This window comes from Branchiostoma lanceolatum, chromosome 9, assembly GCF_035083965.1.
Source record: "Branchiostoma lanceolatum isolate klBraLanc5 chromosome 9, klBraLanc5.hap2, whole genome shotgun sequence".
Classification (NCBI taxonomy): domain Eukaryota; kingdom Metazoa; phylum Chordata; class Leptocardii; order Amphioxiformes; family Branchiostomatidae; genus Branchiostoma; species Branchiostoma lanceolatum.
Window position 1 is genome coordinate 10329338 of NC_089730.1, and position 12266 is coordinate 10341603.

The following is a 12266-nucleotide window of genomic DNA, read 5'->3' on the forward strand; positions in this document are numbered from 1 at the left end:
AAGTCAAAGTTTATTGCACAACAATTGCATCAGGTACAATAATAGTAAAAGGATTGTAGGAAGAAGATGTATTGGTAATATTGGTATGTTGGGTCTGGGTGTTCTGGGTGAGCTTTGCTTTATTCTCATCACAGTGCCTAGAGTCTTGGTACCCAGGCCACGAGGATGGGCTAATTTATAAATCCTGTAACAGTCCAGCCTACTAAGTTTCAAGCCCCCAGCAGGTACGACAAACAGAGGATGTTTATTGTAGGATTGCTTCACATTTAAGACCGTCAAATAGGTGTTTACTGGGTGTCAATTGTGTAATTAGTAAACGCTGTTCACGCCTTTGATGTAAGGAGCCTGATTACATCATTTGCAGTGCCAGATCCCAGGGCTTTAGAGAAAAGGGGACGGGGCTTTGGACCAAATAAGTTAACCTGGAAACTGTGCATAGACAGGTTTTGACTCAATTTGAGGAAATGCTGGAGAAATATTTTCACTTTTTGTAGGACTGATCTAGTTTTTTTCGTATCAATTTTTGGCACTTTTCTGCATGAAGAACAAAGCCACAGTTCATGTTAGAATTATTAGTTTTTCATTAAAATGAAACATGGATTAATTAACAGCATGCCAGCTAGATACTAAGGTTAGTCATGAAACTTGAAAGAAGTACTAAACCTTCAAGTAGTAAAAGAAGCTGTATTGCCAGTATTCAATAACAAATGATTTCTGTGTGTTTCTTAGAAGTGTACCAATGAAAACTTTAAAATTCATGGTGCTGTCAATGATGAGAGACTTCACATGTAGTTGCCTCACCATCAATGCAGTATCAGTTACTTCAATCAGATACTATTTTCTTGGAATGAACAAGGAACCTCCTTGGAATGAAAGGAGAAAATTGAATGCCAAACAAGGCAGTCACAGTTGATTTGTTTAGTCTGCCTGTCTATGGAGAACTGTGCCATCCACCCTGATAAGCTGTATGTTTTCAAATACTCAGAGGAAATGTGGAACAGAGCACTGTGAAATCATGATTTGTGTAAATTGTAGGGGTCTCTGCTAGCCAAACAGGGATCTACATTAGATCTACCGATTCCTTTGGGAGTCGAGCCTTCCTGAAACCCAATATGATGTTAATTACACAATTACAAAATTCCCAAGGAATTTGCGTCAAATCAGTCACAGAAGAATTGCTTTTATGAAATTTGTCCCAGAAGAAAAGTTATACCCCAACAGAATGACCTTACAGTCAGCCATTTGAAGAGAAGAATGTACCAGTTAATTACATTTTCTTATCACCTATTTACCAACATTCAGATTTATGGTCCTGTGATTATCATCTTTAGATGGGTATGAAATATTGATGTGTCATCATATTTCACAAAAGATTGGGATGTTATTTTCAAGCTGCCTGGTGGTTTAATGGCTCTACCTGACGGGTGTTTGAGAAGATTTTGTCTGGAGATTGTCAGGGTCACAAAGGTTATGTTGGTACAACTGTCATGGTTGTGCACTATGAGGACACCAGGGTATAAAAGGTCAGAGGTCAGTGCAGTACTCACAAGAATTCTACCTTGCAAGGTAAATCTAGTGACATTTCAGATTTATGGAAGGAAAGATGATAGCCAACTCTGATCTCCCATCAGTTTGGCAGGTCTTACTTAATAGACCACATAATCAGTTTTCCATTTTCAGTAGTTCCTTGAGCTTTTTACTAGTTTTAGATCTGGACTGTCCTTCCAACCACCTCCTGTCTAGCAAAAGATTCCACCAAGTAGTATGTATGCAGTTGGGTTGATCTATGAGTTTACAAACTATTCAATGACAGCTTGTGAAGTTTGAAATAGAGGAAAACTTGCACCAAGTGGCCAACATGTTTAGAAGATGAATTTACATATCAAATATATTAGGCTGATATATTAGGCTGGACTTGTCATAAAATATGATCCCAACATGACCAGGTCAAAACTGCAGCTCCAGGAAGCTTGTTTGGCAGCTGGTCGGAAGGCAGATACAGCTGGGGCCAAGTCAGGAAGGATGTTGGGATGTGTGGAGGATGGGGGAGGGGGGCAGATCGGACCTCCGTTCACTTCTTGGCAGTGTAGAAATTCCTTCAATGTAGGAAGGTCAGAATGCGGTGCCAGTGCACAGAAGTTTACGGTTAGTGAAAATGTGGGATGTAGGACATGTACAAGTCAGGGTCATGTACACTAGAACATCTATCCCCCACTGACTTACTTATTGTCCTGGGAATCAGGGATGGTCCATTTTACACCAGGAAAGGTGTAGTACATTGGTGAATATGGGAATTAAATGTCAGCATTTGATTTATCAATAGATAGTATGTATCTCCAATCCTGTTCATCAGTCACAAGTTATGCCAACACAATCAACTTGGCTGGCCTCCATGTTGGAACTGTTGGCCAAGTTGACTGCTGGCCACGCCCACAACTTGTGAACAAGGTTAGGATTCTAAGGAAGCCTTTTGCCTTCCTCCAAAACAAGTAGTTCCTGTATACAAAGTATGTATGATATTGTGTATTAACTGCAGCTTTGATATTGTCATCATCATCATTTCAGATTATGAGCTTACACGCGACGAGCGATGCGGTTTGATACAAAGACAACCTTAAGTCCTTTTCTGTCAAAAAGGTTGATTACCTGTGTCAAACTTCATAGACCAGTGCAATCTGAACATAGAATTAATTTAGTGAGTTGAAAATTAGTCTCTCTTCCCCCCACCATTTAGGCAAGGCCAGCATGCCCTACGAGAGTCAGCCACCTGATCTTGCTGTAATCTTGTTTGATATGTTGGGAAATCACTTGGACTGTGACGTTCCAGCATGCCAGTGTGAATTAGGAATGTAACCTGTAATGTTCATGAAATTGGAATTGATAACTTTTTGAAATAAGAGGTTTTATTGTATATAAGATTTAAGTCCTTAGTTTTTTTGCAAAGTTTTGAAAGAGTGGTATCCACCTGTCCACACAGAGGCAGGCGAGTAGATCTATCAGGAGGTGAATAGCCTCTTGTTCTGCTGTGGTCTGACTTGTGCAAACAAGCAAGATGGGTGTCCCCTGTTGTTGTAGTGGTCTGCTTATCCAAACAGAACATATGGGCGATGTCAGGGAACACCTCAAGAGTCAGTATGGCATCACTCAGGAGTTCGTACAATTACAAGACATGCATGGCAGAACAGAAAACAAGACTTCTGCCTAGTGTTCTTCCATGTTCTGTTTGGCACTGTCTTTGTCAATGTTGCCAAATGTGTTGAATCCCTTGTGAAGGTACCACATACTCTTGTTAAAGATTTATTTATAGATTGAGAGGAAACCTAAGTTGTCAGTAACTCCTAACGAGACTTTATCTCAAGTCCATGTTGTTGAAACCCCTCTTCCTAGTAACTATCAGGAATCAGTGGTTTCCTTTCAATAACTCACATCAAGTTTGTTCTTGATTTGAAATAGATTTCAACCATGGAACCAGATTTGAGACAATGCTGCTAATATGGAATGCTTGTAACGATCCCTGACTTCAGATGGGGGTAGCCCGCTATACTGGTACCAAACACAGAGACAGAGATTGTCTTTCCAAGTCTTTGTGCTCTATTTGCCAACAGACACTATGTCATCATGTGCCTGTATTGTTGTCCTGTGTGTTTGAGGCTGTGGTTTGGTGTGTACTCTGTTTTGAGTGACCAACCCTTTTCTAAAGCCTTGCTTGTTGGGGGTCAGATGTCCAGCTGTTGGAATGTGGTCTAAACCCCATGCAGACCCTGATGAGATACAGGTGTTCTTACCCAGGTGTGCCTGCCCAGGTGAGCACCAGGGGCACAGGTAAGGTAGACATGAGAAGCCTGTACAACGGATCATACGCAAGACTCCTTCTCATCCTAGAGGACATATCATCTTTGCCAAGGCGTTCTAAAATTGCCAAAGACCCTATATCATCATCATGAGGACATCATGTAAAGAACAGAGTATCCCTTTAGTTCCATAGCTGAAAAGATACAAAACCCCTTGACATTGAAACCTGATCCAAGATGAAACTTCTGTCTTCTCTGTGCATACCCAAACCTGGTATCATCATCAAATCTGGTATGATAAACAAGATTTCATTCCTTTTGTATGAATACAAATATCTATTAGTGACTTGGAGTCATAGTCTTGTTTTAGATATGCTAGAAAAAGTAGAATGCTATGTGGGATCTATCTTTTTACAGATCCGATGCTGACTGCGCCGTTTGTGTCTGTAGGATATCATACCACTTCATCCATAACTGTCCTCAGATTAACACTGCAGGGATCAGGGCAACATTTTTAGCCAAGGACAAGATGGAGGTTTGAAATGTTTGTGGTTATCAAAGGTCAGGGGTCAGACAGATGGAATGTGAGAACAAGAGACAGGACTGATGAAACACAGCCTGTGAGAAAAAACCTGATTGGTTCATTAGTAAACCATTACTGTTCATCCCTTTAGGTACATAATGGTCTCAGGGAAGAGGGTGTAATCTACATGTCACTGGGAAAGTTCAAATGTGAGCCTTTCTTGAGGGAGAAGGTTACAGGTTGGAAGTTTAATATGTAACGTATGTAAATCGAGAGGGTGAAACAAGGAAGAGCTTGTCTATCATCAACCTACCTGCATCAAGATTTCCAAATTTCCAAGATTTTCATATTTCTATAACTCATTGAAACAGAAACTTGAAGCTCTTCTAAACTGTTAGTTGGAAGACAAGATATCTTAAGAAATTTACACAGAAATGTATATGTCCTAAGTATGTGTTCTTCGAATGGCCAATGGAAAGGTATAGGTCTCCTCTATATTCTCATTAGCTGTTTTCAGCAAATACAACCAGGCCCATTGCACAAGAGGAATGTTGATTTGTAAACGTAGCAGGATGGACAAGTTGACATATAAGGCAGTGGAACACGGTTGAGGTGTTCCTCAAGAACGTTATGTGACTTGTAACAGTCCTTCCCATGACGCCATCCCTGTGTGCACACAGACTTGGACTCCAGGCTTTAAATGGTGCATAAAGACACTTGGGTCTTGATTTCGTTTACTTAGGGAAAACAAACAGCGGCCAATGGTGGTGAGCTCTGGCCTGCCATGGCCTGGCTCCCCTGTCTGGTTCAGGGAATGCAGTCCACCAGAACCTTGGGAAAGAAGGAATCTTCCCTCAGGGAAAAACAGTCTGTGCAATATGGATAAGATGCCTGGGATTTTTGCCGATTATCAAAATATTTGTGTCGTTATCAACTTGTGCATATCTGAAAATGAGCAACTTCGTAAACAAATATGCATTTCTTTGAATACAGTTCATTCGTCAAATACCTTTTTACTAGGTGGGATGAAAGAAAGAGCGATAAATGGCAATAGAGACATTTGAAACACAAAGTGTCTTGTTACTACATAAAGGTCAGGCAGGTAGCCTCAAACTGCAGGCTCCTGCAGGGGTGTGGGGAAATCTAAACTGTATAGCAATCCGATCAGGACACTTCTAATCACTGCCACTCCGCCAGAGACTACTGCTCTAAGAGAAGGTTACCGTGTCTGGTATCTTGGGGAGTATGGTCTGCAACAGAGTATTTTATTTGTCAGAATTCCGGACTGAACATATTTGTTGTTTTTTCATTAAGGCTCACTTGTCTTAAGATCTAATACTGGAGTAGATGTTTCAACACAGTTTAGCAAAAGATGTAAACATGTCAGATACAAGAATAATCCCCATGATTCCTGGTAACAGCCAGGCCGCAGGACTGTCGCTTGCAATTTACTGTACAGTTCATACACGTTGCACGTGTCTATATCATGGCCCAGGACCACTCCCAGACAATCCTTCCTCTCATTGAAAATTTCAGCTCTGAGTTAAACTTATGTGGATCTAAATTGATGTTTGCTTGATGGTCTGTTAATGATATTAAAACCATTACCAGTAATAGGCTCGTGTTAGAGTACAGATGGTCTTCATTACCATACCAAATCCCTTTTCCTCCTTCCCCTCTTGCTTAGTTGCTATCTTATAAAACGTAGGTACCAATGTGACATATCTTTGTGTTTTCCTTATTTCTTCATGAAAAAGAAGTTGACTTGAATAATGATAGTATAGAAGAGAAAGAACCTCAAGTACTTATGACAGCTGGTATATAAGTAGGGTTAGGAGTTAAATATAAATAAATCACGGGATGATGGCAAATATTCAATATTTATGATAAGGCTTTTCAGCTAAGTACCAATAAGATGGTCCCATGGGTCAGGGTCAGTTTAAAGGTAACAAAGTGAACATTTGTCAGTGTGATGGCTGACAACATGTCAGCTACACTACTGTCTGTCTTATGTCGACAGACTACTGCTTGCCTTATGACTTGCTGAAGAAGTCTGCAAATATCACATGTTTCATTGCAGTAAGATAATGGACTTTTAAGTTTGAAACAGCATGTTTAACTCAAATATATTGGGTGCTGATGTTTTGAATGATAACAATAAACATATACAATTGTATCCTATTATAGTAAGTCAACAAAACATTTTATAGGAATGAGTATACATGTACAGTATTTGTTTATGTAAAACTTGTCAACTTGTGTTCATTGATATGTGTCAGAGAGCACAAGTCTATGCTGCCATCCTGACTAAAGCAAACAGACAGCATCCATGATCATGATTTGTCCATAGAATGGCCGTACCGACCTTCAGACTTCAGTTTACGAGGAACACGTGTAAGGTCGACATTGTTAACAAGATGCACATGAAGTTTAACCACTGCCAGCAAAAGCCAACCTGGGTTCAGACCTGTCACAGCCCTACTTCTACTCTGAACCAAATACATGTAGACCTGATACAACAAGGCTATTTTTGACCAGAACTGACCGTCAGACGACCGACCTAGAAAAGCTATGCCTCTCCCTCCATATATGGAGGGTTGAGTTTCTTTATTTGCTGTTGACTCTTTTTGCTGTCAAAACCACTTCCGTCTCACAAGCAGGGTTTGTCTGGGAGGGTGGGATTTTCGCCTGGCGATATTGTACCTCAAACAACTCTCTGTCTGAAGGCTCTTTTCTCACTTGTCTCTCAGTTTATTTTACGTGACCTCCGGGGTCAGCCCTTTATTTATAGGTGGTGCCCAGTTGTTACAAGGTTGTTTTCAAATGGGTAAGCCTTTCTGCAACAAGACGGTGCACAGGTGCCGCTAGACAGGTCCATTGAAGGTGACATTGTACCGTACATGACACCTTAGCCCGCATTGTGAAAACTTAGGTTCAGATTATAGCTCTGGTTACACTGGTTTCCGTTGTAGAAAACACCCAAACCTGTCAATGCTGTCACAACACAGCAGTTTACCATGTTTTACTATAAAGCACTTTGTATTTATTTCACAAGTGACATAGCAGTGGTTTTCAGATTTGATTTGTAACTTTTATATAAACCACATCTGCAATAGAAAATGTCGACAATGGCCATTCTTGGTGGGTTGTCCTCCTTTATGAGTAGAACCTTTCACTTATGGGGCCTGGTATAATGTTTCCACTTTCAAATGGTAGCCTCACGTCGGCGCCACGTAGGGGTACCCATTTCTGTTCGCAGACCTCGCCAGTAAAACCAATATATCCCACGCCTTGGTTTGATTTGTTGACAGGAATGGCGGGGCGGGCTATTTTCGTTCGACCCCCGGCCCTGAAATCAGGGCCGAGCAATGGGAGGCATGGGAAAAATTGGAGTTGGGCTTTTTATTTGGGTTTGGACGTGAGATTTCCAACTGTGGGGGTCCCCTGGATCTGGGGATCTCATCAGAGCCGTACCCTTCTGGGGAGAACCAAGGGCACCAGGAGCAACAGTTGTTATAAGGGTTAAATGAATAACTGGATGGGCACACTAAGTGCAAATTGGGGAGGGCCGTCCCTGACCTGTGTCTGCTCTGAAGTGGTACAGTCCGCCAAGATGGTGGCAAGGGTGGTACATTGAATATTGACTCTAAGTGGCCCTGAAGGGATGATGGTAGCGAGCTATATCGGTCCAATCTACTTTTCTTAAACCGATCAATTACAAGGGACCACCTACGTCTTGGCTGTAGAACTAGATCATAGAAGAACGCTTTTGTTAGCTCTTCTTATTAAAACTTAACATCTAATGATCTATATATTCATGTTGGCTGTGGGAAATATTGGAGTGTAGCTCTTGAAAGTTACACTCTTTTTTTTCATCACAATAGCATAGATATTGCTGAGTATTCAAACTGATTGCCATACATATTATATATAACTTATATATTGAGGTACATGTAGTTGCAGTCCATAGGTATTCTCCCTATTTCAATCCACCCCCTGGATTTCTATAGACTGGTGCACAGGAACTGTTCAAGGATACTGTACTCATTATTCCCTTGAGTTGGTACAATGTTTGACCTTCTAAGTCATTGGTAAGGGAAAATACGGCTGATATGTATGACCCATAGCATTGCAATTTAGTGCTAACAAAATCCTGATACTGTACTAACATGCAGCAAAATTAACAAAATGTACTATATTGCTATGAGCTGTCTTGACCTGAGTTGGCAAGTGTAAAGACAGCTGAGTTTTGTTGTCTGTTATAAAGGCTAAGTACAGTACTTAGAATCAGCTCAATGTCCCAGAGGCCTACAACAGTTCATGACCCTTGACTGGGAATGTCAAGAAAACTTAGGAGAGTTAGTCCACATTTTTCCGGAGTAGATGCACAGTCTTTTGAGATTTGCTTCAATGTTTCCATTCCCATAAAACATGTTGAAGAAAATTGTTTTTTATTCTGAGGTTCATGTATCATTGGAAGTTTCTGCTACATTGCGGTTTGTTCCTAGTTGCTCACATGTGATGTCCAATGTCAAGTCAAGTATGCTGGCCTCCCTCGAGCGATAACTCAGAGTTCTAATTGGGTGTTAACATCAGCCATGCCAAGGCCAGCTTTTTCCCAGTGTGCTGTGGACTTTCCCCTTATCTTGCTCTGCTATGTTGAAGTATGTTTGGGAAGGCTTGTTATCCTCATTCTTCACACAGTCAGATCTATGGCAGATAATTCATCTGCAGTGCTTTTTCATTCCAGCAGGGGGCTCTTCTGCTCAGTGTAAAGTAATCAACACATGTGGAATGGTAGTACAGTTGTAGTGTTATGGTCATGACTTTCCCAACACTTAACAACACCAGAGTTCTTGATTGATTATCTTAATGAGGAATAAAGATCATAGCAAAATATTTGCCAAAATAAGCAGGATATATATGAAGGATTTTACAACGGAAAACAGAGTTTGTGCAAGACTTGTGAAAAGATACTTTATCTTTTAGAAAATGACGGTTTTCATCTTCTTTCGTTCTACAGGAAAATCCTTTGACATCACATACGTCAGACTAAAGTTCCACACGAGTCGACCGGAGAGTTTTGCCATCTACAAGCGGACGACGGAAGACGGGGAGTGGATCCCGTACCAGTACTACAGCGGGTCCTGTAGAGCAACCTTCCAGAGAGTCAACAGAGGAGTTATCACCAACAGAGACGAGACAGAGGCCCTTTGTACAGACGAGTTTAGTGATATCTCCCCTCTGACTGGCGGTAACGTGGCCTTCAGTACGCTGGAGGGCAGACCAAGTGCCTACAACTTTGACAACAGTCTCACCTTACAAGTGAGTGGTACAAGTGACACTATAATCCAATTCTGCGATGCAACATTGTTAATGTTTAGGCTGACTCTTTTGTAATGAATGGAAAACTTCCTATAATGATAGTGGTAACCAATTTGGCCTTTACATGATTCAGGAAACTTTCGTTTGAGGGCTAAAATATCATGTTGATTTCTGTAAAAATATGTTAACCGTATCAAACAAATTTGTACAAGTATGTATGGGTATGAATCTTCTTTTTTCTGAGTAGTATATACATGTAGTCTGTACTTGTTGTTCTACATATGTCCTCAAGGTGGTGCTTTTGACATGACTTTGAGTTTGAACAAGTTTTCAGTTGCCTACTGGATGCTGTTCCACAGAATCCACCAGGGGGCATCCCTGACACATGCCATGAAATACACCTACCATGGACTACAGTATTTTGTATGCTTCCCTGTAAATAACATTATGCCAACCGCCCTCCCCTCCCCTGTAGGATTTTGTTACAGCAACAGACATCAAAATCACGCTGAACAGGATCAACAGTTTTGGAGATGAAGTTTTTAGGGACCCCAAAGTTCTTAAGTCATACTACTATGCAATCTCCGATTTTGCTGTGGGCGGAAGGTTAGCAGGAACTTAAGATACTTTTCGCAGACACAGTATATGCCATGGGCCTTTGCACCATTTGAAGGATTCTGATTTCTTTCAGAGAATGTTTGGCAGATTTAAGGAACAAATGTACCAAAAAATAACAGAAAAAGTGTCATTCATACTGGTGATGCCTTTGGAAAGCTATTTTTTCACACAACAAACAAAAAAGATATTCAAGATCTTACAATACAAAAACATATACTTCAGGTGGTGTAAAGACACATGGCTAGTGTACATAACCTCTCTAAGTGTGTCTTCACCTTACATGTGTCATTTTTTTATTATTATTTTGTTTATTTTTCTTTACCTGTGGGCGTTTTTAGGGATGGGTCACCGCTACAGACATTCGCATCCGCTTAAGGCGGCTGAATACCTTCGGCGACGAAGTGTTCAGGGACCCGAAAGTCATGTCCTCATACTACTATGCCATCTCTGACTTTGCCGTAGGTGGAAGGTAGGCAGACACCTGCGTGCAGCTGTCATGCCCCTGAGTGATCACCTGCTTCACCCGCTATCCTGTTTTATTTTGCCAACTCCTCAGGAGACACACAGCTAGCTTATCGCACTTACAGTGCAACTAAATGTGACAACAGAGAATATTTGTTTATTTTGTTGTTTGACATGAGTAATTTCTATAGACACGATATCGGCATGATGGGGTTGACCAAAAAGGTGTTTTAAATCAGTATTGCTTGGAAGTGACTTTGAAGATAACAGATTTATTGTCAATTTTGGGTAAGTGTAAATTGGATTTGTATGTGCTATGAGTTGATTGTCTCATTGAAACAAATGTGATGCCAAATAAAAAGTCCTTCTAAAATTTTGACGGTGGAATGCTCATTCCGAAATACATGTAAAATGGGGAAATTTTTACTTTTCAAGATACAGTGTGAAAGATAAGCAACATTTAGGTAATTTCTAAATGACAAAGAGTAAATCTTCTTTCTTGGATGCATTGGAATTTGGTGGACATAACAGAGCGATCAGTTAGGCAGATTGTTGACCTCTGGTTAGGCAAAAGTTTCTACCCTTCCCACAAAGCTAGCTGTGTGAACTCCATGCTTTTTTGCACGTGTGCTTCTCATTTCCTCCTTCCCTAACCCTGCGATTGTGTGTGATCCATTTTGTGATTTTAAATAACTCACAGTGAAATACATCCTAATCATGTGTGAACCCTGGATCATGGTGTTATATGTTCCCTGCTCTTCATGGTGATGGTCAAACCCAAGAGCATGCTCTTTGATATCCTGACCTACCCATACACTCCAATTAATCATATGGCTTTGTTGATGCATGCATACATGTATGTATGTTGTACTCAAGAGCAACTTTTAAGTTTATGGTTATATATTGGAAGTGAAAATGAGAGCATTTAAGAAACAAACACATAACAAGCATATATAGACACAGTTAGATTAGACACAGACATATCTTTTTAAGCATTCATATTCCCAATAGTCTTAAAACTGCCAAAAATCATCTTTAAACAAGCTCTAAACCTGAAATATTGCAGTATTTGGAGAATTGCCTTCAGATGTGCAGATGTTACATTAACAGATAGCTTATATACAAACGCCTTCATGACTTCATGACTTTTCAAAAGTCCTTACACGTCCAATTACATAGTATTTTATCCTGTCCCATAACAATGTACATTGAAATGGGACATTTCCTCCTGACTGTAACTGACAAATCTGTTGCGACCGCTCCCAGGTGTAAGTGTAACGGTCACGCCGCGTCGTGCGAGGCCAATGTGAACACCGGCGGTGGAGCACGGCTCATCTGCGTGTGCGAACACAACACGGCCGGCGTGGACTGCGACAGGTGTCTGCCCATGTTCAACGACAGACCGTGGGGGAGAGCAACGGCGTCGGATTCTCACGAGTGCCAAGGTAAGTTGCTGAAGTCTTATAGATTCTTTTTCAGTTATCTGCTGTTGTACTCTTACAACAATATATGTTAAGATATGTTCCTTCAACATAAATGTACATGTT

General features: G+C 40.8%; 2 protein-coding genes across 10 annotated transcripts in view; one reads left to right on the plus strand and one right to left on the minus strand.

Moving 5' to 3' along the window:
* The window catches only part of LOC136441447 (uncharacterized), a 49395-nt gene that overhangs the window by 15786 nt on the left and 21343 nt on the right, over positions 1-12266 (minus strand). The window lies entirely within an intron of this gene.
* Positions 1-12266, plus strand: part of LOC136441442 (laminin subunit gamma-1-like) — a 63602-nt gene that overhangs the window by 13604 nt on the left and 37732 nt on the right. For 4 of the 5 annotated variants that reach the window (XM_066437715.1, XM_066437713.1, XM_066437716.1 and 1 more), the window contains exons 2-4: positions 9338-9639; positions 10115-10245; positions 11986-12164. In XM_066437715.1, coding sequence (XP_066293812.1) covers positions 9338-9639; positions 10115-10245; positions 11986-12164 — 612 coding nt within the window. Of the gene's footprint in view, positions 1-9337; positions 9640-10114; positions 10246-10595; positions 10727-11985; positions 12165-12266 lie in introns of all 5 variants that reach the window. The other variant, XM_066437714.1, reaches the window with a different exon arrangement.